Consider the following 25,558-nt stretch of genomic DNA (forward strand, 5'->3'; position numbering starts at 1 on the left):
CACTTGAGTGCGAGCCGTACCCCGGGAGAACAGGGCCGAAAACCAGGAAGAAAGGGCCAAAGATCAGAACAAAGTAAGAAACCGGAGCGCTGGGAGATCTCAGGATTCCTGTGTGCGTGTGAACACGGCCTGAAACGGAGCCAAGGGGTCCAGGCGGAGCTGCGTGCAGTGGGTGGGGGAGAGCGCCAGGAAGGAGCGTCCACGTTACAGCGGGGTTGTGTCCATATCCGCCTTGTTGGGGGGTGGAGGGCACCTCCTGGGGTGCCAGATGGCCGTGAAGTTCTGTCCTCCTCCCGCCTTCCTGCCTGCTCCTGCCTCGGCCCCCCGGGGGTAGCGGCTGCATGGTGTGTCCTGCTCCTGTCCCTGCTGTCCTTCCACGGGGTCCCCCTACCCGTTCAGACTCGCGATTCTGGGCTGTGGTCTGGGCGCAGTCTCACCACGGCCCCGCCCTGGAGGCAGACCCTGTAGGGATGTGTCAGTGTCGACTGTGTAGCTGACTTTGGGAGGAACCGTCCGTCTCCACCGCACTGTTTCCTGAAGCCAGAACCCGGTTTTCCCCCGTTTGTTCAGGTTCTTTGTCTTGACCCGTGTGGTTTCGAGGAGAAACTATGGAAACTGAGGTACGAGGCCCTTGGCTTTTCTACGGTTCCGTTCTGTTCTGTCCCGCAGCCCCCAGTGAGGGTGCCGTGGTCCGGGGCCTTCTCCGTCCTGCTGGCCTCCTGACATCCATTCCCTGTGCGTGTTCGTCCCTTGGCTTGGTTTTCCAGCTGACCTGTCCAGCCATCCTTGGGCCCCTCACCTCCCACGTCCCATGTAGACGCTGTGTGCCTTTCCGCAGTGGCCGGGGTTTCTAGAACCGCAGGTGTGTGCTCCTGGGCTCGTCAGAACAGTCCGCAGGACTAGGCCTGACGCGCGTGGTCACCTGGAGGTCCCTCCTGCCGTAGGTGTGCGTGTATCACACCCAGGGCCCTTCCCTCGGGTCCCACGTGGCGTCCACCACAAGCGTGGTCTCAGCTTTCCTTCGCCGCCACATCCTGGCACTGTCCCCAGGACCGGCCCACTCCGGCCCAGCACTGTGCCCATGGTCCTGAGTCGCGTGGCCAGGGGCTTCTGTGGGCGACCTCTGCACGCTCTGAACCCGGCTCTGGAGAATGGTCTCTGGCATGGGGGACCCGGCCCGCCTCCCTGTTTGCGTTCGAGCCCCTTTCTCCCTGCAGTGATGCCTGTCGTGATTTTGTCCGCACCTCTTTTCAACTCTGGCGTGGTCTGCGGAGAAAATTCTCGGTTGGGACACACGGTGACATGGCCAGTGGGGACTTCCGCGGCTTCCAGAGTCCCCTATCCCTGTTTGTCGGGAGGTAGAGTCCACGCCTCGGTTCTACGTCTGCCAGCTTTCCCTCTCTGTTCTCTGTCCAAGGCCCCGCCACCTCGATCTCTCTCTCACTCACCGTCACTCCGGGGAACGGTGGAGCAGGCGTCCATCACCAGCGCGTCCGCCCAGCTCCTCCTCTCTCCCCCACTTCTTTCCAGCTTGTGGCAGGTGGTTTGTGTTTGACCCTGGGCCGCGGGGCTGCTGTGCTTGTGGACCTCCGCTTGGGGCCTGGTGTTGCGGGGCCCGTGTTTCTGTCCCGTTGTATTCTTGGGGGCCATGGCCGTGGTCACGTGGCCGTCCGTTTTTTAGAGATACTTGATGCTTTCTTTTAAAGAACGTTCTCGTTGAGTCACATTCTTTCGGAGAGTCCTGATTCCAGGAGGGGGCTAGCGTCTGTCCATCTCCTGTTGAGGTCAAGAGTGCAGAGCCGCGGCCCCGAGGTGCTCCCTGCGCATCCCCCAGGGCTTGTGTGTGCCGGGGGTGGGGTGCTGGGTTTCAAGACTCCCAGAGCTTAGGTCAGCGGGGCTGTCTCCGTCCGGCCTGTCCTCCGTGAAGCCCTCCCCCCCGCCCCGACTGGGCCCTGGACGTGGACATCTGACTCCTTGCTCACATCGCGTGCCGTGTGCACATGGCCTCCGGAGGTGCCTGGCCATGGCCATCTGTATGCTTCCTCACCGCCTCGCGTGGGCCACACGTTTTCCTAAGCAGGTTTGGGTGGGGGGTCCGTGCTGGTCCGCAGCCCTGCTGGGGGTTCTCTCGGGGTCTTAAGTAATGCATGTGAACCTCCCAATGTGGCCTTCCCAGCCCCCAGGGGAAATCAGACGTCCCTTTCCTGCAGGAAAGTGGGGCAATGAGCCGCTTCTTCGCCTGACAGATCGCCCTCGTGGGGAACGTTTCTTGGCGAGAGTCTGGGCACAGTGGTTACGGGGGGGGCCCGAGTAAGTGACCTGGCCTCTCCCCGCTCCCGCTGCTGCTTCGTCTGCGGAATAGCAGGGCGGCCGCTGTGGCTCACCGGCCCGAGGGCCCCTGCCCCCAGCCATCCTTGACGTCAGGACGCGTGTGCGTCTCTCGTCCCCTTCTTCGCGTTCTCGTTCCTTTTTCTCAGGTTGTCCGTGGGCTCGGACACGGGCCGTCAGCTGCACAGGCTGTGGGGTTAGGCCAGGTCTTGGCTACCCATCCTCTGGGAGCCCCGACCGTCCCTGCCGCGGTGGACGCCCTTGCTACGTGGCCGCTCTGCACGCCGCTGCCTCAGCTGCTGCCCGTCCAAGTCTCCTCGTGTTGCTGGGGCTGCCGCTCGGCTCGCGTTTTCTGCTTTCTCACCCTTATTCTCTCAAGTCTCTTCTGCTCCCAGACTCCCTTAAGGGTGCCTGGTGGCTGCCGCCTTGGGTGGTCTGTTTGCGAGATACACCCCAAATCCGGGCCCCCCTGTCCACATTTGGCGTGTCTCTGTCTTCTGTCCATTCTTGCCTGGAAGCCCCGGGTTGGCTTCTGGGCTCACGTTGGGGGCAGGTCCTCCCTTCCCCACACTCGGCTTCCACATGGGCCCCCTTGAGCCTGAAACTGGTTGGGCGTCTTCCTGAAGTTCGGGGGAGGGGGGAGGGAGGGCACCCTCCGCAGCGTAGCCCTGTGGGCCCGTTCCTCTGTGAATTACCACGTGTGTGGGACCCGCCTTATGCCTTACGTGGGGCTGGCTCTGCCACCTGGGAAACCCCAGGTTGGGGGTCCTCCTACTCTTAGAGGGGGTGGGGCGTGGCCTCTACTCACTTCCTCTTCCGTCTCCAGTCCACTTGCGCTCGGGTTGCAAGGGGGCCCCTGCTTTCCTGCCCCCAGGCTCCGGCGGATGTGCCCGGGGTCCTGGGCCTGCCTGGCACCTGCCTCTTCGCGTGCTGTCGGTGATGTTCTCTAACCTGCTTTTTTTTTTTTTTTTTAAGATTTTATTTATTTATTTGACAGAGATCACAAGTAGGCAGAGAGAGAGGGGGAAGCAGGCTCCCCGCTGAGCAGAGAGCCCAATGCGGGGCTCCATCCCAGGATCCTGGGACCATGACCTGAGCCGAAGGCAGAGGCTTTAACCCACTGAGCCACCCAGGCGCCCCTGTAACCTGCTTCTGACCCTTTTCGATGTTCTGGTCACAGCCAGGTCTGGAGAACTTACTAAACTCTGAAGCTGTGCGGGCCAGACAGGGAAGCGTTGTTGCGCGTGAGCAGAAGGCAAAGGATAAAGCAGAGGGGCGGGGATGTGGGCTGGGTGGGCTGAGTGAGCCGGGGTGGTGTGCCCCCGCAGGTTTTGAAATGGTACAGGAATGTCAGCGTTGACACCCGGGGCGCCTGGGAGGCTCCGCCAGGTGAGCGTCTGACTTTGGTTTTGGCTCAGATCCTGATCTCGGGGGTCGTGGGCTCGAGCCCCACATCGGGATCCACACTCAGCACGGCGTCTGCTCCAGAGTCTCTCTCTCAGCCCCGCCCTCCCTCAAATAAGTCTTTAAAAAAAAAAAAAAAAATAGTTAATCCTGAAGTCCCAGGAGGAGAGCCCCGCGGAGGAAGGGTTGCCCCCGTGGCCACCCTCGCGGCGATCGTGACCCTCCGCCAGACCTCTTGTGCCGCCCCCAGCGGGGCTCCCTGACGCACGCCCGCCGTTTGGGGGCGGCCGATGGTGAGCGGGAAGAGCCAGAGAGCGCTGGGCTGCGTGGGGCTCGGGGGCGGCCCGGGGAACCGCGAGGAGGAAGGAGTTCCGTGAGCGCCTGCGCAGTGGCCGCTCTCCGGCATCCTCCGACGCCCTCCGACCGCGTTCCGACGCCGCCTCGGCAGCTGCAGCGGTGGCTCCGTTTCCGTCGTTCGCTTCTGGGCCCACGCTGTCCGGCACAGCCACCACGGGCCGCAGACGGTCACCTGCGTTTACGTTATTGAAGGTCACACAGAAGCGGAAGGTCCTTCCCGCCGCCACGCACACTGGCCACGTCGTTGACGAGCAGCCGCGCCAGGTGGGGACGGGCCGGCAGGCAGCGTGGCCCCGCGGAAGCCCTCGGGGAGACGGGCCCGTGGGGCAGGTCCAGCGAGGGAGGGAGGCCCGGATGTTGCCAAGGCTGTTTCTGGGGGGCCGGCCCTGCGTGGGCCATGCCAAGAAGACCCAGAGGACCCTGGGCTGGGAGGGGACGGGAAGGCGACAGCCCCCGAGGAGGGCGAGGAGTCTGCGGGTGTGGGGTCTGACGGGGCAGAGCTCAGGGTGCGCGGGGGGTTCCACTCCGGGTTTGGGGCTGGTCAGGGATGAGCTGCGGGGTGAAGGGTGGTCGGCGCCACGGAGGCTGCTGGGGGGCGGAGCCACGGTTTGTGGCAGGCGGGTGGGGGGGGGCTTCCTCAAGTTCCTGGGTTTGGAGTGTGGGAGGAAACCCCACTTGGTGGGGGACGCTGCTGCAGGTCGACGCAGGGAAGGCGTGGGGGGAGGGCAGGGAAGGGCGGCTCTGACCGGCCGGCAGGGAGGAAGGAGGGCAGCCGCTCTGGGGGTTCAGCTGGGCATCTAGGGGAAGGTGCACTCCCGGAGCCGGGCTCATGACCACCTGGGCTTTGCCTGCCCCACAGTGTAAGCCCAGCCCTGGTCCCTGGTCGGGGCTGCTTCCTACGGCGTTGCCAGCTTCAGGAATCTTCCTTCCTACTGACGTTGGCCGAGCTGCTCCACAAGGGGCCAGCTGCTCGTGTGCCCTTGTTCAGGGAACAAGTGTGCACGGTCGCATGGCAGTAACCCCCTAGGAAAGCGGGAGGTGCAGGGAGTGTCAGGGGGCTTTGGGGGGGGCTGCCGTGGTATCTGGGCTGCAGTTGCTGGCAGAGGACGGGCCACCAGTGTCTGTGGGGGGGCCCCTCTGAGTCCCCTTGTCTCGGGGTAAGGCCTGCGGGGGAGGGGCCCGGGCCTCGTGGAGGGCGGGCTGCTCACCCTGCGGCCTGGGCCTGGTCCTCCATCGGGGTCGCTGCAAGGGGCAGGTGCACGGCTCCTTCCCCCCCGCCCCCGCTGAGCCCTTGGGCTCTGCCGTGTGTGGGCCCTCGCAGAGTGCCCTCAGCCCTGGCCCGGCCCCTCCCGCCCCAAGCAGCCTCCACTGCCCCCAGAAACACGCCCTCTGGAGAAGAAAGGCGTGAAAAGATTGCATTCCGACGGCTGTGTTTGGTTCTATTAGTACGTTTTAATTAGAACATGAACAAGGAATGTTATGAATATTCATAATGGTTATTAAAACGTACGATTAACGGGTGGGGGGCTTAATAACGGTGAGTGGGGTGGTGGGGGAGGGGCCGTCCCTAGTTTTGACATCTCGAGGGGAGGGGGCCGGTGAGGGTTTCCCCAGAAAGGGAAGCCGGCAGCTTGTGGGGGCCCCTGGGTGCCCTTCACACAGGGGTAGGCTGCGGGCACCCAGTTGGAGTTGCCCTCAGACGTGGTCTGTTGTGGTCTTGGCATGTGGCCTGCCTGCTCACCGTGGCAGGGTCCTGGCCCCTCCAGGGGCACGTTGTGGGGGGGCCGCTCCAGAAGGAGAGAGGTGGTAGGCAAGCAGCTGTAGAGGGAAAGGGAGGCTTTTGCTGCGGGTACATTGCCCAAGGTCACCCCTGCCTGACGGGCTGCTACTCCACTCCCTCGTGCGGATTCTGCAAACCTGGTGGCATGCCTGCTGGACTCTGGGACCACAGGAGCCCCCGCTGGGTGCGCACGACCCCCCGACCCCTGCTAAGGCAGCCCCCTGCTGCAATCACGGTGGAAATTTTTGATTAGAAAATAAAATCTAAATGTGGCATATGCATATTCATTAGGTGCAGGGATTAATATGCATAATTATGCAAATCAGGCAGCCATTAAACGTTAGTTTGGGGGGGATGATGACTGACACAGAAGCATTGCGGCAGCATGAAGTTCAGAAGAAGTTTCCGATTAGGTTGAGCGGGTTGGGGGTGGGCCAGCCCAAGGGTTCTCGCCGGGGTTCCCAATGCCTTCCCTGAGTTCAGCTGTGTGGGGTCACGGCATGGTCGAGGGGCTGGGGACAGGTCCCTCTCCCCCGGTCCTGGGCTTCCTTGGGGCCTGCAGAGTGCGGTGGTCCACCCTCCTGTTCCAGAGGAGAGAAACGGGACAGAGGGCCGGTGCTGGGGCCGGCGGGAGCCCAGGACCTGCCCCACATGTGTTTGTCAGGCCACATTGTCTTGTCTTGCTGCCTCCTGTGGACGGGGTAGAGCCCGGCCTGGGAAGGCGCTGTGCCTCCTGGCTGGGGGAGTCCTGGGTGGTGTCCCGGACTGCTGGGGGAGATAAGGGTCCCACCCTGCCCCACCCGGAGCTCCAGACCTGATCTTCTGCCCTGTGAGTTAACTCCTGCTGCACCATGGGCCTCTCCTCACTGGGGCCCCTTAACCCCAAAGGGGCTGCCAGCTTGGCCCTGGAAGGTAGTGGCAGCTGAGTTGTTACTTCAACAAAGGAGGGGCTCTGCGTCCTGAGTTGTCTGGGATGGGAAGGGAGAGACCCCCACTTCCCGGACCTGAGATTTCACGGTGCCCTTGAGGGACTGAGCCTGGTACAGATGCCCCCAGTCCCTCGTGGTCAGTGCTAGGCTGAGGGAGAAACGAGGTGCTGCGGGGAGGAGGCTCTGAGAGGGCTCAGCCCAGGATGGGCATCATGGCTGGGGCTTTGATGGACGGGTAGGAGTTTGTTGGCAGATGTAGCTAGTAGAATTGCTTTTTGAACTATAGGCCTGAAGGTGTACTGAGTGCCAGGGTGTCTGGGGAAGCTGTTTGTTTTGTTTTTCAAGATTTACTGTTAGGGCACCTGGCTGTTTCTGTTGGTTGAACGTCTGCCTCCGGCTCAGGTCATGATCCCAGGGCCCCAGGATCGAGCACCACATTTAGAAGCCTGCATCTTCCTCTGTGTCTCTCTCTGCATCTTTCTCTGTGTCTTCTAAACAGATAAAATTTTTAAGGAAAAAAAAACCTATTTTTAAGGAACAGCTATACCCAACGTAGAACTCTAACTCACAGCCCTGAGACGGAGAGCTCCGCGCTTCCCAACTGAGCCCGCCGGGCGCCCCTTGGCAGTTCTAGATAGGGGCAGAGTGAGGGCCGGGCTGGGTCAGGAAGGGCCCGGTCTTCTCCCTGAACTGCTGGGAGCCACAGCTGGCTTGGGAACAGGCTGGGGGTGAGGGTGCCCTGACTCTCTTCTGTTGCCTGCAGGGCTGGAGGACCGGCCCAGCTCGGGCTCCTGGGCCACTGGTGACCAGAACAACTCCTCCTTTGACCCCAGCCGGGTAAGGAGTTTCTGTGAGGCCCGAGACCTGGGTTTCCCTTCTCCGGGGTGGGGAATACATGGGAAACTGAGGCTCGCCGGGGAGGCAGAGGCCAGCCTGGTCTCCTGGGCCCAGAGATGCAGGTGCCAGCCCTGACTTGGGCACTCACGGGCATGCCTGCCTCCTGGAGCCCGTGTCCCCAGCCCCCTCATGGCCTCTGCCTTCACAGACCTACGGGGATGGCACGCACTTCAGCGAGCCCCACGGCAGCCTGTCTTCGTCCACATTCCTGGGCCCCGGGCTTGGAGGTGAGTGTCCGCGTGGCCCCGGCCCCCCCATGCTCCCCTGTGGTCCTCAGGGTGTGGGGCGTGAGCTCAGGGCCCCTGCACTTTGGCGGGCTCCCCCAGAGCACAGGACGCGGGTGGCCGTGGCCTGCTGCCCGCAGGAGAGCGGGCTCGGGAGTCCTGGCAGCTCAGGGAGGCAGTCCGAGCCGGGCTGGGCGCTTCTGAGGGGGGCTGCGAAGGTCAGGATTCAGGCAGTCTGGGCTTGAGTCCCTCCCACCGGGACCCAGGTGAGGACTGTCCCTTCCGGAGCCTCAGTGTCCTGACTGCGAGACCGGGACCCTCACAGCATTTTCCGTGTAGCACGTGGTAAGGCCTTGCCTGGCTCCTGGGGCCCGGCAGCCTCCCCAACCTGCAGACGGGCACGTGAGGCCTGGCACGAATGGACCTGCCAGGGCACCGTGGCTTGTGGGGGCGCGTGAGTGCGTGGTTGTGAGGGTCCGCGGGACTGGGTGCACGGTGGGAGCTGGGCCGTGCATGGCGCCAGGGACAGTCTGTGTGGTGGGAGTTTGTGCCCATTTCCCAGACCAGCAGGGTGAAGGCCCATCCCATGTGTGGCCTGGGGTGGCCTGTGCCCCTGTAGGGGGTCTGCTTCCTTCTGCCTGTTCCTTCCTCCCGCTTTTTCCTGATGTGCGCAGTTTCTCACGGCTGGGCTTGGTCAGCAGAGCCCAGAGCCCAGCTGGGTCCCAGGCCTGCCATGTGGCACCCAGGCCTGCCCAGCGAGCTGGCGGGGAGGTGGGCATAGTGCAGAGCTCCCCGGGCCGCGCTGTGGGCCCCAGCCTGCTCTGGCTCCCCGGGGGGTCCCGCTGCTGTGCGGGCCCGGCACACAGATTCCGGTCCCTGCTCTGTGCCCACCGGGCTCACGGGCGACACGGGGTTCCCTCACGGAACCTCCATTTCCTCTTTTTGTCAGCTCCATCCTGTGTCTCAGGATGCTCCTCTGTGGTGTCTGCTGTATATCGGGCCGGAATCTCAATACCCCATTCTTACAGGGGGAGCTGAGAGTCTGGGAGGGGAAGCCACCTTCCTGGGCGGAGCCTGGACCTGTTGTGGGGTGGGCCAGCCTTGCTGCCCATGCTGACCCTTGGAGGAAGGAAGCACCAAAACCTCCCTGCTCCCGCTCCGCCACCGCTGTTCACTCTCTGGACGGGGCAACCCTCCTCTGGCCTCTAGGCCTTGGTGGTCCTTCCATGTGCCCCGCATTGCCTGCCCCAAGGGCTCATGGGAGGCAGGACTGGGGGCACCTTCTGTGGAGCTTTCCCCCCCCGCCGCCCATCCCCCAACAACACCCGCTCCAAGAGCTTAGCCAAAATTGTAACTTCACGGTAAAGAAACTGGGAGACTTTCTTCCCTAGTTTGGCAGTAATTCTGGTCAGTTGGCCCAGCATCTGAATGCCTCTCTCTCACTGAGGCTGCTGACAGTCCCTCCTCCAGGGACACCAGCACCTGGCTGGACCCTGATTGAGCCAGGGACTCTGCTTCAGGGGAGGCCAGAGCCAGGCACCCATCTACACTGGGGCTGCTGGGCAGGATCCGTCCCCACAGGCCCCTCTCACCCAGAGCTGTCACGTGCTTGTTGAGCTAGCCGCTGGCTGGGTCTGAACCTCACAGGTGCACAGGACCCCCAGTCTGTCTCTGGAACCCAGCCCCCTGGGGACAGATGCCTCCCGGCTATGAGTGGAGGAAGGGGAGGGCAGTGTCCGTCGCTGCTGTCCCACCTCGCGGGACATATGGGGACCCTGATGGTTTGCTGAGTCTCCTGAAGGTCCTCCTGGAGCAGTGTCTGTCCCAACTCTTGCTTGTGTCCCGGGCTGACGGGGAGACCAGCATCCCAGAGGGGTTCTCTCGTGTTGTGCACTGATAGAGTGCCCACTGTATGCTGGCGTGGGCCCGGTGCTGGGGCAGCCTGTTGGGACACGCTGTCCCTGGGGTCAGCCCCCAGCAAGTCTTTCCTCCTCCAGGCAAGGGCAGCGAGCGGAGTACGTACACCACCTTCGGGAGAGACGCGGGTGTTGGCGGCTTGAGTCAGGTGAGGCCCGCGTTGGAGGCCAGGGCCCCAGGTCTGCTGATCCTGCTGACCCCGGAGCAGGGGCTCTGGTCATTTATCTGCCCAACTGCCTTTCCCTTTGGGATTGTTGTCCAATCCGAAGCAGGCTCCCTGGGCCAGGCTGTCCAGCTGGTTGTGAACGGGGCAGGTGGGTTGCTCAGGAGGCCATGGCCCCCGCACCACAGCTCCTAGACCTGGGGCCCAGGCTGGGGGTCACCATGCACAGTGTTGGGGGGGGGTCCTGAGAGACATGTGCCCACTCCTGAGTGGCAGGCCGGGACATGGAGGCCAGCCTGGTAACTCTGAGGCCCTGCCCCCTACTGCCCCTGCTGGTCCTTGGTGCCCCCCGCCCGCCCTCCCAGGCAGCCCACTCCATGGGCGCCCAGCACAGGTGAAAGTCTCCCCATGCTGGTCCAGCTGGGAGGCTGTGGGGGCAGGTGGACAGCAGCCAGCCACCGTGGCCCCCTGCCTGCAAGTCCTTGGTGCAGCTAGGCCTTGTGCCAGGGGGTGCCACCCGTTTGCACGCCGTGTCACATAGGAACACGGCACTTGTGACGGCTGAGCGCCAGCCAGGCCCAGGGCACCCCGTCTGTGTCCACGGCACCTGTGCCCGTTCTGCAGACGGGAAGGCTGAGGCATGGGACTGCCCTTGGCTCGGACCCCAGTTGTTTCTGCCCTTGAGGAAAGGAGGCCTGTTTCAAACTAAGATATGCAAAGTTAAATTATTTATTTAAAAAAAAAAAAAAAAAAAAAGGCTGAGCATGGAGTGAGCCCAGCGGGTTTCTGTAGCGCCTGGACGCGGGCCTTGCACGCTGAGCCCCTTGAGTGGGGCTGTGGGCTTGTGGCAACGTCTTGCTTCTCCGCCTTCATTCAGAAGAACCGTGTGGCTTGTGGTCGGTTGCGTCTCAGAAGAACGTCCAAGCGGGGCAGGCAGGGAGCTCCCGCCGAGGGTCCCTGTCGCCCTCACAAGGGTCCAAGCGGGGCCTGCGCACTGGCGTGTGCACCATCAGGATGGGCCTGGGGGCGGGGCCGAGTGCCCCCCTTCCCCCCTGCCGCCCTGACAACCGCCCCGTCTCACCCCCCAGGCCGGCTTCCCGCCCAGCGAGCTGGCCCTCGGGAGCCCCGGGCCGCTGTCCCCTTCAGGCCCCAAGGCCGGTGTCCAGTATTACTCCTACCCCAGCCACGCTCGGCGCAGAGCCGCGGAGAGCGGACTGGGTGAGTGGGGCGGGCGGGGCGCAGGTGCGGGGGGACGGGCCCCCGCGGAAGTACCAGGTCGGGGTCCCGTGGCCCGGAACCTGCGTGGCATGTGCCTGGCTCAACGGGGGCTGTTAGCCCTGGACGCGGTCTCGCCCGCTGGAGGCTCACGGCCTTCTCACACTTGGGAACCCCCACCAGCACCTCCGGCTGCACTGGGGGGTGTCTTAAACGGCAGCGTTCTCCACAACACACAAACATGTAGAAACATGCTGAGTGGCCCTTGAGGAGGACTCTGGGTTCCAGAACGGAGAGGCGAGGCCTTGCCCGGTCCCCCTCCGCTGGGCCACGCGTGTTGCTGTCCAAGCGGCCGCGGAAGCCCAGCAGGTGGAGACTTGGGGTCCCTGAGCCGAGCGAGGGAAACCGCCAAGCACAGGACCTACACCGGGGAGGCGTGACTGGGGGAGCGCAGGGAGGGGCCCCCTGCAGACCCCCCACCCGAGCTCTGCCCTTAGACCTGTGCACGTGGGTCTGCGACCTCATTCTGGTCGTGTCATTAGCGGGGAAGCTCGGGGGTCTCTTCTCCCCCACCCCTTCCCTCCGCGCCCCTGGCTGGGTGGGGCGGGTGCCCGGTAGGCCCAGTGGGCTCACTCCTTGCTCCGTACAGACTCGCAGCCCAAGAAGGTCCGGAAGGTGCCGCCGGGTCTCCCATCCTCGGTGAGTTGAGTGGCCACAGACCCAGGGTCCAGGCTCAGGGCCCTCTCTGCAGGGGGTGCGCAGCGTTGCCGTCGGGGGAGGTGCTGGGCTGTGTGTGACTTTTGCCGACGCTGTGGCTCTGATCCAGCCAGCAGCGAGGGCCTCTGGGAAGTTCTTCCTTGGGTCTAGCTCAGATCCCTGTTAACAAGAGGACCCGATGTTCTCTGTGGCCCAGGCACCTTGGGAACAGTGTGATGGGCCCCTGGGAGCGGGAGTGGGTTGGAGGCGCCCTTGGGGTCCGGTTCATGGGGTCCCCACCCCAGCTTCCTGGCCCTTGATGCTGGGCCAGGAGGGGCTCACCACACCGCACTCCAGCGATGGAGTCACTGAGAGAAAAAGCTATTTGCTGGTGTCCCTGGCCCGGCCGCCCTCTCTGCCTGGCTCCCGTGCCGCCCCCCCGTGGGCTGACCCACACTGACCCCCCCCGGGCTGACCCCAGTTCAGGGTCGGGGCGGGCACTCTGCAGCCGGGAAGTGTGGGTCAGGCTCTTTGAAGATCATGACATCCTCAACCCCCTGCTTCCCCCGTCTGAGCCCCCAGCCCAGTCCCCTGGAGCACCAGAGCTGAGCCCCCCTCCAGACCTCCCCGCTTCTGCTCCTGGAACTCGTTTGCCACCTTGCGGGCCTGCTGTTCCTCCAGGCCTGGCCTCTGCACCCCCACGTCTCCTGGGGTCAGGGCTGGGGCCCTGGGGGGTTCTAGAATGGGGGAACGGGGAAGAGGCAGGGCCGGGGGCATCAGAGCTGGGCTCGGACGGGTCGGGAGGAGTTGGCTGGTTGCAGGAGGGGGACAGTGTCCTTGGTCGGGGGTCCAGTCTGCAGAGGCCTCGGGAGGCACAGGCTGGAACTTGGTCCAGGGGCGGGATGGGAGGTGGAGGGTAGAGAAGGAGCAGGAGAAAGGATCCCCCCGGAACCTCCAGTGCTGGCCAGGGGAAGGGTTAGAGCACATAGAGTGAGGGGTTGGTGGCTGGAGGGCAAGGCTGGGTATGGGTCCCCCATCACACTTGGGCCCCTCCTGGCTGACCGCCCCGCCCATCTGCAGGTGTACCCGTCCAGCTCAGGTGAGGACTACGGGAGGGACAGCACCGCCTATGCACCTGCCAAGGCCCCCAGCAGCGCCTATCCCCCCCCCTTTTACATGTCAGGTGTGTGGGGGCTCACCTGAGACGGTTGGGGCTGCGGGTCCCCTGGCCTCCTCTCACCATGTGCGCCTCCACAGATGGCAGCCTGCACCCTGCGGCCGAGCTCTGGAGCCCCTCCGGCCAGGCGGGCTTTGGGTCGGTGCTGGGTGGGGCCTCGTCACCCTTGCCCCTCCCCCCAGGCGGTGGCGGCTCTGTCGGGGGCAGCGCGGGCTTCGGCAGCCTGCACCAGCACGAGCGTATGGTAGGTCTGCAGGACGGGCAGGGGTGGGTGTGCGGGCAGCACCCTCAGTGGACCCCCGTGACCCCGTTCCCCCCACAGGGCTACCAGCTGCACGGGACAGAGGTGAACGGCGGGCTCCCGGCCGCGTCCGGCTTCTCCTCGGCCCCTGCGGCCGCCTATGGCGGCGTCTCCAGCCACACACCCCCCGTCAGCGGGGCCGACAGTCTCCTGGGTACCCACCCCTTTACCCCTCTTCCGGATGGGGCCCCTCCAAGCTTGAAGCCTGGCTGGGTGTGGGGGTTGGGCCCTCGTCACTCCTGTCCTTCCCCTCCTGGGCCTGCCCTGCATCAGGCCCCGTGGGCCACATCCAATGTCTGGAAATGGGCCTTTGAAGAATGGGTCCCCATTCTTCCGTCTGGGGGAGCAGATTCTCCAGGGGAAATCGCTCACTCGGGTCCTGCTGCTCGCCCGCCTGTCCCTAGAGCCGCCGTGGTGGCAGGGCGCAGGACTCCAGGCCATTCCCAGCTGGAATGGGGCTGCCCCGTGCTGGGTGAGGACGTCCACGCTAGGCAGCTGGGGCACCAGCATCCAAGCTGGGCCTGGGGCGGGGGCGGTAGTGTCCCTGAGCTCGGCTTCCTCTCTCTTCACCCCGCAGGCTCCCGCGGGACTACTGCTGGCAGCTCTGGGGATGCTCTGGGGAAGGCATTGGCCTCGGTGAGGCATGGGACATGGGGCGGCTAGGGGTGGCTGGGCTGGCAAGTGCCCGAGGCTGGCCCCTGACCCCATTTGGTGGCCCTGTCTCTCTTCTCATCCCTGTTGCAGATCTACTCCCCAGATCACTCAAGCAATAACTTCTCCTCCAGCCCCTCGACCCCCGTGGGCTCCCCCCAGGGCCTCGCAGGTCTGTGGGGGCGTTGCTGGGGAGCGATGGGGGCTGCATCAGGGTCCTGCAGCCCTGAGTGTGTGGAGAGTTGGGTGCACCCCCGGCCTCAGGGCTCCGGTTCCCGCGGGCATCTGGAAGGCTCTCTGGAGGGGGGTTCTCCAGTCTAGTCTACGTTGTATGAACAGTCAGGGACAGGGCAGGGAGTCCAAGAGCCAGAGTAACAGGCCAGACTCCCTCCCGGACTCCCAAACGTGGACAGGTTGGCGTTTGTCCCCCCAGTGTCTGATAGGCACCAGTGGCGTGCCCTGGTTTCGGCTTTGCTAAGGGGGCTGGTCATCCTGTCCCCAAGAGGACCTTCCTGGGGGTCAGCTTGTGGTCAGCTTCCTGGAAGGCCGCGTGGTTTTATTAGAAAGCCCGCAGCGCCTCATCTCTGCAGTGGAAGTTCTCAGGGACTCTCGCCTTGCTGAGTGCGCGCAGGGCCCCTGGGGCGGACCACTGGTACAGCAGGCTGACCCCTGGGACACCTGCTGTATGTGCCACTGGGCTGCCTTCCCCCTGGGGATTGGGTTCTGGAGACAGGAACCCGTCTGCTGGGTGGGTTCCCAGGAACGGCCTGGCTGGCCCGGCCTCGGCAGGGTTTCCATCGGCCCAGCGAGCATGGGGGCCACCATATGGCCCTCCTGGACATCGCAGACCCTGAGGCCTCTGAGTCGGGCCACTTGGACACCCCGCCTCCGGGGGCCCCCGCTGACATGCCGCCTACCCCTTCCAGGGACATCGCAGTGGCCCCGGCCAGGAGCCCCTGGTGCCTTATCGCCTAGCTACGATGGGGGTCTCCACAGCCTGGTGAGCTTCCCGGGCTGGATGGGCGCTGTCCCTCATGGGCGCATGTGGCCGGGGGAAGGCATGGTACATGTGGACCTTGGGCCGGGGGAGGTGGCCCATGAGGGCAGCTCAGCATGTCTGCTGTGGCCAGCGTACAAGGGCTTGGAAGCCGTGTCCCCGGAGAGCCGCTCGGGCTCTGTGACTCATGGGATTTGCAGGACGGGGGTCCCCTTGGCAGGTCACTTGTGGGGCACATGGCCTCGCTAGCCAACGAAGGCTCGGGTTGTGTGCCGGGCCCCAAGGCCATGTAGCATGCCAGGCGTCTGCACTCTTGACCGCTGCCCCTTCCCTGTCCGCAGCAGAACAAGATGGAGGACCGCCTGGACGAGGCCATCCACGTGCTGCGTAGCCACGCGGTGGGCGCCTCGGCGGACGTCCACGGGCTGCTGCCCGGCCATGGGGCTCTGGCCTCAGGCTTTACCGGCCCCGTCATGCCGCTGGGGGGCCGACACACAGGCCTGGTGAGTACTGTTTGGGGGCGGGCTGGGCGGGGGATCAGGGTGGGCAGGCCCTGACCGCCGAGCCCACTCCTCTGTCCGCAGGTGGGAGGCGGCCCCTCGGAAGACAGCCTTGCGGGCAGCAGCAGCCTCCTGCACAACCACGTGGCCCTCCCCGGCCAGCCTGGCGCCCTCCCCGAGCTCGCTCGGCCACCGGACTCCTACAGCGGTGAGCCTCAGTGTGGGGGTCTGGGAAGGGGTGGCCGGCTCAGGGCACCGGGCTAGGCCGGGGGCTGCTCTCTGCCAGGCACTGGGCTGGGCCCTCACCGTATGCGGCATCCCCTGCACCCGGCACCGGGAAGCCCTTCGGGAGGGCAGCCGGCCGGTTCCTTCCTGGAGGGGTGGAGCCCGGGCACTTCACGTGGTCGGCGTCAGCCCTGTGCTTGGGGCCTGTGTGGGCCCTGGGCAGTAAACCAGGAATTAAACCAGAAACCCCATCCCTGGGGGGTGAGCAACAGTGGACTAAAGGCAGAAGGAAGGATGCTAGGGGAAATGGGGAGAGGGCATAGAGAAGCTTGTACTTCTAAAGATGGCGGGCAAGATTGTGACATTTGGGCAGAGCAGGGGAGGAGAAGCAGACCAGCGCTTGGGAGATGCGTGTGCAAAGGCCCCTGGGCAAGACCGTGCCTGGTGTGTTGAAGTAGTGAGGAGCCCTGTGTTAGATAAGAGGGAGGTGGTGAGGTCAGGGAGGTGACAGGGCAAGTCATGCAGGGTCCTGTGGACATGGGAGGACTTGGGCTTTGACCCCAAGGGACCTAGGAGCCTTGGAGGGCTCCGGGCAGGGTCTGGAGCTGCCAGACTCAGTGCCCACAGGCGCCCTCTGATGGCAGCTGAGGATGATGGGTGACCGCTGAAGCCGTGGGCAGGGGACACACGACTGTGCTGGTCCAGGAAGTGGGGTGGGGGTGCGTTCTGGGTTCTCAAGCCAGAGAGCCCACAGGATTGCAGCTGTGGAGGCTGCGGTGGGATGCAGGTCTGGAGTTCAGGGAGCGTGCTGACCGCTGGGCACCGGGTGGAGCCCAGAGCCAGGACCGCAGGCGGGGTCCCCAGGCAGAGCGAGCGGAGCAGAGCCCCATCCTGAGCACGGTGCCGGCCGCGGTGGAGGTGGGGGGTGGGGGGGCAGGCGCGTCAGGTGCCAGAGTTGAGGACCCACGCTGCAGCAACATGGGGTCAGGGTCGTGGCCACCGGCCGTGGGCTGTGGGCTTTCTGGGGAAATACCGAGGAGGTGACAGCACCTCACACAAGGCTGCAGGGAGGAGGTGGTGACGGGCCAGTGAGGGTCTCATGGCGGCCAGTCCCAGGCACGGGGACGTGGACTCTGCCACCGTGCTGGCAACCATGGCCTGAGAGGGTGCCGGGACTGGGCCGGGCCGGGCGCCCACACCGCCTGGTGTCCCGAGCCCCCAGGAACACCCCACGCCTCCCACGTTAGGGCAGGTTCTCTTGTCTGGCCCAGGGGCCCTGGCTGTTCTCCACACGCCCCCTCAAAACCAGCCTGAGTGTGACAGCTGGCCTTGCTGTGTATTTCTTGATTTTTTTTGATCACTTTTATCACATAGGGCATTTTTCTGGGACACTTAGAGTCACCACGATTCGGGTGGGGGGACGACTGGGATGCAGCTTGACTCCTCACAGGCCTGGAACGCCCTGATGTTTGTGCTGTGGGGCCGGCATTCCCTGAGCTGAATCCCTTATCCCAGCTTCTCCCCTTCCCCTTGCCTGCTCTTCTCTCCCCTGCTTTCCTCTTTGCTACCCTGCCCTCCTCTCCCCCGCCCTGCCCTCCTCTCCCCCGCTCTCCTCTCTGCTATCCTGCTCTGCCCTCCTCTCCTCTACCCTTCCCTCCTTTTCCTTCTACTACCCTTCTCTGCCCTCTGCTCCTATCCCATCTCCTCCTTTCCCCCCTGCTACCCTTCCCTGTCCTGCCTTCCCCTCATCTCCCCTGCCCTCCCAGTTCATCTGTTGCCAAGCCCAGGCCCCATTCCCGGTGTGTCTTGCTGTCACAGTGCCAAGTTTCCTGCCGTGTGCCTTCAAACCCTGTGTTCCATTACGTGGCCTTGGGCTTTTCTGAAACTGGCACTGGCTGGCGTGGTCACGTGGGCAGCAAGGGCCACCTTCCTGCTGGGGGCTCAGGATGGGCCCTGATGTGGGACATTAGGTTGTTTCAACTTTCTACTTTTGGGGTAGGTGCTTTTTGGAACGTTCTGGAATGTGTCTCCAGAATGTGCACAGGAGCTTCTCGGGTGTGATTCCAGGTTGTGGGGTCTGGGGGTCTGTGGATCTATCCTCCCGATGACACCAGACTGTCCCGACCTGCCTCCCACGGGCAGTACCCCCGATGCTGGGCCCTATCCCTTTGCCGGCTTCCCCACTTGCCAGATCCCGGTTTGCGTTTCCGCGGATTGTCGGTGCCGTGAAGTAGATGGCCGCTTCCTCGTCTACGAATCACCCATCTGGGAGCTTTCTCTGTTTTCCTCTTGAGCTCCTAGTCCTTTTCGTGTTCATTTGTGGGAGTTCTTTTCATCTTCATTGGTTTATACAGGACACGTGATGTCTTTTCTTTTTTAAAGATTTTATTTGAGAGAGCGAGCATGAGAAGGGGGAGGGTCAGAAGAAGAGTCAGACTCCGCGCCCAGCAGGGAGTCCCTTGTGGGACTCGATCCCCGGACTCCGGGATTGTGACCTGAGCCAAAGGCAGTTGCTTTAGCAGCTGAGCCCCCCAGGAGCTCAGAACCCATCTTTTCTATCCTGCGGCGTATCTTCTTCTCTTCTTGGTGGGATCCTGGTAACCAGAAATTCTCAATTAGGCTATAGTCCAGTTTATCAGTGTTTTTTGTTTGTTTGTTTTTTTATTTATTTTTTTTTCAAGAACAGCTCATTTAGTATTGTAGGAGGTAGTCCTCCCCTCTGAACCACAGCGGGATTTCCACGCACTTTATTCTGAAGGTTTTCAGATCTTTCTCTGTTGGAACTGGTGATTGTGTGGTGTGAGATGCGGATCTCTGATTCTAGGTGTTTGCTGCTTTATTGTTGGGTTGTTTTTTTTAAGATTTTTATTTATTTGACAGCACAAGCAGGGGAAGAGGCAGAGAGAGAGAGAGAGAAGCAGGCTCCTCGCTGTGCAAGGAGCCCCAGGCAGGGCTCTATCCCAGGACCCGGGATCATGACCTGAACTGAAGGCAGAGGCTTAACCCACTGAGCCACCCAGGCGCCCTGGGGCTCTTTGGGTTTTTTTTTCTTTTTTTGCATACGAAGTCCTGGCTTTCCCCAGAGACCTCACACTGCCTCCCAGGAGGGCAGCGGGCATGTGTCGGGCGGCCCAGGCTGTGCGCAGACGCTAAGCCCAGGCCCATTGCAGGACTCGCGCGCCCTGGGGCGGTCTCGGGCGCCGGTGAGATCAAACGGGAGGAGAAGGAGGACGAGGAGAACACATCCGCGGCCGACAACTCCGAGGAGGAGAAGAAGGAGCTGAAGCCCCCGCGGCCTCGGACCAGGTGCCCGCCTCCCCGCAGCCCCCAGCATCCCCGCCCGTCAGGACGCACGCACACGCACGCAGACATGCACACGCCCCCCCCCGCCCCCCCCCCCCGCGCAGCCTCCGGCTGCCCCGCCCGTCAGGACGCACGCAGACACGCACACGGCGCCCACCGCGCGAGGCTGTCGGCGGGTCCCCCGCCTGTCCCCCCGCCTCACTGTCTCCCTCTGGGCCCCCGGGCCCGCCCCATAGCCCGGACGAGGACGAGGACGACCTTCTCCCCCCAGAGCAGAAGGCTGAGCGGGAGAAGGAGCGCCGGGTGGCCAATAACGCGCGCGAGCGGCTGCGGGTCCGAGACATCAATGAGGCTTTTAAGGAGCTGGGGCGCATGTGTCAGCTGCACCTCAACAGTGAGAAGCCCCAGACCAAACTGCTCATCCTGCACCAGGCCGTGTCGGTCATCCTGAACCTGGAGCAGCAGGTGCGAGGTCAGTGGGGGCGCCGCTCCCCTCCCCCGCCACTGCTGCCGCGCTCTCCCCCCACTTCCTGGAGTCAATTTCCCCTGCTGCGACTGTCCCCCCTCCCTGCTGTGACTTCCCCCTGCAGTGGCCGCCTTGCCCGCTGTGACTATTCCTCTCCTTGCAGTGACTGTCCTGCCCTGCTGTGAGCTGTTCCCTCTCTGACCACAGGGCCACCTAACTTGGCCCCAGTGTCCCCTCTGGAAATGGGAGGAGGATACTCTTGGGAGCCGTGGCTCTGCAGACCTGGGCACTTTGGCTCTGAATTCCATCCCTGGACCCCAGGGAGCCCTGCCCGCCCCAGTCCTCCTTTCTTAGGGAGGCTGTAGCCTTCTGGCTGAGGCCCCTGTGGCCAGGGCCAGAGGTCACTGTCGCTGCGGACACATCCTTGCGGGGCGCCTCAGCCCATCAGCCCCCATTCCCTGGTGAGGAGCCAGAAAGGCCCCCATGTGACTTGGCTCCCCAGTTCAGCTGCTTCCTTAACGCCTCCCACCCACCCACTCCTCCACGTCCGTTAACCCTTTCTCTCCTGCAGTGCTGTCGCTTGGACCAGAGCTGGGGCCCTCGCCCCACCCCCCCACCCCCCACCCCCAGCCTGCTGTCCCCTCTGCTCTGAGGGTTCCGTGTTTCCGTGGTGGTGTGGACACCGCGCCGTGTCCCCCGCGCCCACCTCTCTGCTCTCTGCCTCTCGAGCTCCCCTAATCCCAGCCCACCCGCCCCTCCGCTTCCATGGCAGCCCCTCCTACCTCGCACTTGCTGCCCAAGCCCCGGATGGCAGGGCTGCGACCTTGGGGTCTTTCCTCCCCCCACAAAGTCTCCCAGTTGGGACTTGAGGGAAGAAAGGGGACCAAGGGGTGCACCAGCCTCAGGCCTGTCAGTTTGGTCTGCGCGCTTGTCCTGGGGTCGGGGGCCACCGCCACCTGGCAGGATCTGCTCAGGTCCAGGGCCGGGTGGGTGGGTGGGCGGGCAGACAGGGGTGTAGCCCCCTCCCCCTATTGTGGGAGCAGGACAGGGCCCTAGGCGCTGCTCATGTGCAGGTGTCTGGGCTCATCTTCTGCCCATGGGGCGCACACCAGGGCCAGACCTTCACCCACTCTGCTTCCCGTCCCTGAGGCCAGGCGAGGCAGGCGTCCCGCTGAGGACGCGAGTGAAGTTGCTGGGCAGAGCCACGTGGCTGATGCTTTGCAAGACTTGAACCAGGGTTCAGCCCTCGTGGCCCGGCGTCTGAGCCGTTCAGCCGTCCTGTGTGTGATGGGGGCCGGTGCAGAGTCGGCGCTCAGTCACCGCACCGCTGGGACACACAGGGCATTCATGGTAGTGATGAAAGGCCTGGGGAGCCCATGCTCCCAACCCAGAGTGGGGGGCCGTTCCACGTCCAGCTCTTGGGGTGGCCGGGCGGGGGGCTTTGCCCGCTGGGCCAGTCTCTTTGGCCTGTCCTGCCCACACTGGTCTGCCTGGCCTAGCCCTCGCACCGCCCAGCCAGCAAGTGCGCTGAGCCGGGAAGGTGGTACCAGGAGGGGCAGGGGGCGTAGGGTGCCCCCAGCTCCCCACAGATGGCCTGATGAGGGCTCAGGGCCCACTCTCCATCCCCTGGGAACGCTCCTGCGTTGGTCTCCTTGGGGCGTCAGCACACACACAGCCTCTCCTGCGGCCGGGTCCCAGGTGCGCACACAGACAGGCTCGGAGCTCCGAGCCCGGGGGAGCACACGGTCACGGACATGCACACGCACGCACACGCACGCACACTGTCCGCGGGCGCCCGCCCGCCCGGCCCGGCCCGGCTCCTCGCTAACGGAGGCCCTGGTGCTGTGACCCAGCAGTACGGAGGAGGTGCTGTCCCTGGAGGAGAAAGACCTGAGGGACCGGGAGAGGCGCATGGCCAATAACGCGCGGGAGCGGGTGCGCGTGCGGGACATTAACGAGGCCTTCCGGGAGCTGGGCCGCATGTGCCAGCTGCACCTCAAGTCGGACAAGGCGCAGACCAAGCTGCTCATCCTGCAGCAGGCCGTGCAGGTCATCCTGGGCCTGGAGCAGCAGGTGCGAGGTAGGCTCCCGGGCCGCCGGCCCCGCCCCCGGGCCGCCGGCCCCGCCCCCCCGGCCCGCCGGCCCCGCCCCGTGGGCTCCTCGCGCGCAGGCAGCCGGGCGCTCGGACCCCCGACCGGCGCTCTGCTCTCCAGGGCCCCGCGCCCGCCGGCTCCCAGAGGGACCCTGTCCCACATGGCTCTCCCCTCCCCCCAGAGCGTAACCTGAACCCCAAAGCGGCTTGCTTGAAGCGACGAGAAGAGGAGAAGGTGTCGGGCGTGGTCGGAGACCCCCAGATGGTGCTTTCCGCCGCTCACCCGGGCCTGGGCGAGGCCCACAACCCCGCGGGGCACCTGTGAGGAGGGGGCGCGGCCCGGGGCCAGCGACCCAGCCCGGTCCCTGCCGGCAGCACGGCCTCCACCCTGGGCCTCACCATCCCGACGCCTGGGGGCGGCCCCGATGGATCCTGAAACCACGGCCTGGGCCGGAAGGGGCAGTTTTGTTTTGTTTTGTTTGTAAACAAAACCGGGAAGCAAGCGAGATGAACACTTTGTCCGAAAAGAGAAAAAAATGCCTTAAGTAGAAAACGCGGGAGAGTCCGAACCTCCCCTTGCGGGAGGGAGAAGCGGGACGGGCTCGCTCTCCTGCAGCCGTGAATCGTGCCTACGCCTGACCTGTGTCTTAAGGAAAATAAAGAACGTTAGTTAGATTTTTTTTAATGTCTTAGGAAATTAGCAGGGAGGATGCTTTTGGTCTCTTTTTTTTTTTTTTTTAAGCTTTTTTGCATATGTTTTGTAAGCAACAATTTTGTATAAAAGTTTTGTGTCTCTTGCTGCTTCTGCTGCTGTTTCTAGACCTGAGCGTGGCTTTTCACAGTCAACCAGGTCATTAAAAGTCATATTGAAAAGACCCACCGTGAACCTGAGAGCCCGAGCCCCAGAGCCGCTGGTGCAGGAGGGATAGCGGACCCCTCTGCTCGCGGCTGGTTCAGAGGGTGGGTGGTTTCCTCGCTTCTTGTAGGAGGGACATTGTGGGCCCCCTTTGCCCTGGTGGGGGTTATCCTTGGGGAGCCCTTGCTGCGTCCTCACCCCTCCCTCGGGAAGGGGGTGGGGGGTGTCTGCAGGGCGGCAGCTCTGCTCCCCAGCCCTTCCCCCTCAGCCTGTGGGCCCGCACAGTCTGCAGACCTCCCCAGATGGGATTTTGTCAGACCACTGCTTCTGGGCACAGGGACCATACGACAGGAGCTTGATGGAGGGGGGGTGTCCCCAGGCACCGCATTCTTCGTTCCTTTGACCTGGGGCCCTGGCCTGTTCTCTGATCTCTGGCAGAGGACCTGCAGAAGACTCTGGGCCAGCACATCAACCCCCAACCCAAGTGACTGACCCCAAACTCTGAAAAGCTCCAGGCTTTGGCCCTGATCACCTGCAAGACCAGAAGGGTGTGGGCCATATCCAGGCCCGGCTTCCAGGCCTCCCCACGTCCCCTGCCTGCAGGGGGAACCAGCTCCACGCAGGGCTCCCCAGGCCTAAACCAAAGGTCCCTGCAGTTGCTGGGACACCCAGACAGCTGCCCCTCTGTGCATCCCCCAGGTGCAGGGTCAGGCCTGCGGGGCTCCAGGCTCCTTCCTGTAACCACCTGGCTCCCGCCACCACAAGTGCATGCACACGACTTCTGGACCCCAGGTGGCCACGTTCACTTCCCCCGCAACCCTCCCCCGCTGCACTCCCAGAACAGTGGGGCTGTCTGATGCCCTCACACCCTGTGACTGGCACACCCTGAGGCCAGGAGCTGGACACCCCAAGGCAAGCACCAGGCAGGACCTGTGGGCTGCCTCCCAAGCCCTGATGTCACCTCGGTCCTCCAACTGATGCTGCCCACACCCCCCAGACGGTTCTGGGGACGGCGAGGAGTCGTTGGCAAGGGGCCCTCCTTGGTGCCTCCCCTGGTCTGTGTGGGTCTGGTGGGTCCTGTCTCAGTGTCCCTTGGTCTACATGGAGCCACTCGCCCCCCCCCCCCAACTACTACTGGACTGTTCTGTACCCGTAAATAGCCCTTGGGAATGGGAAGAGACACAAGTAAGGGAAAACCGTGCTGAGTGCCTTAAGATATCTGGTTTTCAAACAAAACTTTAAGAAAAATAATTTTATACAAGTGTCAACATGGCTGGCTGGATTCTTTGGGATGTGTTAAGGGCCCCTCTCTTGAGCGGCTCTGGAGACCTGTCCTGTGTAGCACAGAGCCGCAGCAATAAGTGTGATATCCTATGGCCCCACGGCTGTCCCCTGGCTCTTCAGCTGCTGTGTGGTTCCAGCGGGGGGCAGGGCAGGCGGAAGGGGGTGCCACGCCAGGTAGGGGGCATGGCATTCTGCCCCGCATGCAGGTGCTGAGGCCTCTGCCCTGCATGTGATCCCCTGGGGGCAGCTGTCACAGAGCCCCACACGGGGACGGGGTCTGAAACCACTGGGACCGATTCTCCTGTGCTGGGGCCAGGCCCCCCAGATCCTGGTGTGGCGGGGCCGCGCTCCCTCCTTGGGCTCCAGAGGAGGGTCCCTTCTGCCTCTCCCAGGTCCGGGGCCTCCAGGCATCCCTGCGGTTGCGGCCACATCACTCAGAGCCTGTCCCGGGGGCACTAGGTGCCTCCCCGTGCATCTGTCACGAGGACGCACCAGTCATTGACGGCCTCACGGCCTCCCCTTCCTGTACGACCTCAACTGAACCGACTGTACGTGCAAAGATCCTGTATCCAAATAAGGTCCCGTTCCCAGGACTGGGGGGACAGGACGTGAGCGTGAGTCTTTGGGGGACAGGTACCACGAGGGTCTGACTGGGGCCACGGTGAGCAAGGCCAGCAAAGCCAGAGTGATGGGAGGGGCCCATGGCAATTCCACATTCTAGAACCAAAGCACCTTGGGTCAGGTGGGGAATCTCTACTTGTAATAAGAGGTTCTGGGATCTGGACGCGGGACTGGCTCATGGGGAAAGCCACTCCCTGAGAGGCTGCCTGTTAATTTTTATAATTAATGTAATATGCCAAAGGCCACTGAATTATGCACATTAAGTCTATAAATGGGATGGTGTGTCAACACCATCAAGACAGTTTATGGGCCCCCGGGTGGCTCAGGCAGTTGAGCTGCTATCCTTGGCTCAAGTCATGATCCCAGCATCCTGCTCAGCAGGAAGCCTGCTTGTCCCTCTGCCCCTCCCCTGCTTGTGCTAATAAAATCTTTAAAGGTGTTTGTTTTATTTTTTTTACGATTTTATTTTTACGTCTTCTCCACACCCAACATGGGGCTCGAACTCATAACCCTGAGATCAAAAGTCACATGTTCTTCCCACTGTGCCAGCTGGTGCCCCTCAAAAAGGCTGTTTAAAAATAGATCACAAAGGTCCTAAAATCCTTCAGTGAGGCATCCCTCCCTCCCCGTCCCAGCAGGGATCTGCTCTATGGAAATTTCTGGAAGGAGCATCTTGGCCCGGCTCAGGGAGCCACGGGAGCAAGGGATGGAGGAAAACTCGGTGCAAGGGACACGCCCATGACAGCAGCAATGGCATCTTGGGCATGTCTGAAGGGTGCAGGTCACTGTGTGCTTGTCCCAGACTTTCGGCCAGCCCCCGCCAGCCCTCTGAGGCCCCCTGCTCTCGGGAAGAGGACACAGCTTGGGCCTGACATGAACCCCAGGCACCCTGCCACGCCGGCCAGCCCCTCGGACACCACACTGCGCTGCAGCTTCTGGACATGGACCCCTCATGCCTGACCCCGGAACTGGGGGTGCTCAAGGAAAGGGCCTTTGCCAGTGGAACTCCAGATCCTGAGATGAGCTTGTCCTGGCGCAGAATAGGCCCCAAGTCAGTGACAAGCACCCTGATGAGAGAGAGAAGCCGCATGACATAGGTGGCAATCACGGAGGCAGAGGTGGGAGGGACAGCGGGTGTGCAGCCCTGTCACACGTGCATGGGGGGGGCTTATGGC

The 25,558-nt window shown here is 63.5% G+C and overlaps 1 protein-coding gene across 16 annotated transcripts in view; it reads left to right on the plus strand.

The window, feature by feature from the left end:
- The window catches only part of LOC111161705 (transcription factor 3), a 32,965-nt gene extending 8,238 nt beyond the window's left edge, over window positions 1-24,727 (plus strand). For 3 of the 16 annotated variants that reach the window (XM_022525553.1, XM_022525554.1, XM_022525552.1), the window contains 16 exons: window positions 7,562-7,635; window positions 7,844-7,922; window positions 9,917-9,984; window positions 11,088-11,217; window positions 11,864-11,913; window positions 12,991-13,093; window positions 13,168-13,331; window positions 13,410-13,542; window positions 13,966-14,024; window positions 14,133-14,211; window positions 14,966-15,039; window positions 15,378-15,539; window positions 15,621-15,744; window positions 18,932-19,067; window positions 19,301-19,536; window positions 21,805-24,727. In XM_022525553.1, coding sequence (XP_022381261.1) covers window positions 7,562-7,635; window positions 7,844-7,922; window positions 9,917-9,984; window positions 11,088-11,217; window positions 11,864-11,913; window positions 12,991-13,093; window positions 13,168-13,331; window positions 13,410-13,542; window positions 13,966-14,024; window positions 14,133-14,211; window positions 14,966-15,039; window positions 15,378-15,539; window positions 15,621-15,744; window positions 18,932-19,067; window positions 19,301-19,536; window positions 21,805-21,947 — 1,814 coding nt within the window. In that variant the 3' untranslated portion in view covers window positions 21,948-24,727. Of the gene's footprint in view, window positions 1-7,561; window positions 7,636-7,843; window positions 7,923-9,916; window positions 9,985-11,087; window positions 11,218-11,863; window positions 11,914-12,990; window positions 13,094-13,167; window positions 13,332-13,409; window positions 13,543-13,965; window positions 14,025-14,132; window positions 14,212-14,965; window positions 15,040-15,377; window positions 15,540-15,620; window positions 15,745-18,931; window positions 19,068-19,300; window positions 19,537-21,383; window positions 21,611-21,804 lie in introns of those variants that run through there. The other 13 variants (XM_022525555.1, XM_022525559.1, XM_022525556.1 and 10 more) reach the window with 13 other exon arrangements.
- Window positions 24,728-25,558: the final 831 nt, after the last annotated feature.

This window comes from Enhydra lutris, unplaced genomic scaffold (genome assembly GCF_002288905.1).
Source record: "Enhydra lutris kenyoni isolate GAN:26980312 unplaced genomic scaffold, ASM228890v2 scaffoldscaffold86, whole genome shotgun sequence".
Taxonomy (NCBI): domain Eukaryota; kingdom Metazoa; phylum Chordata; class Mammalia; order Carnivora; family Mustelidae; genus Enhydra; species Enhydra lutris.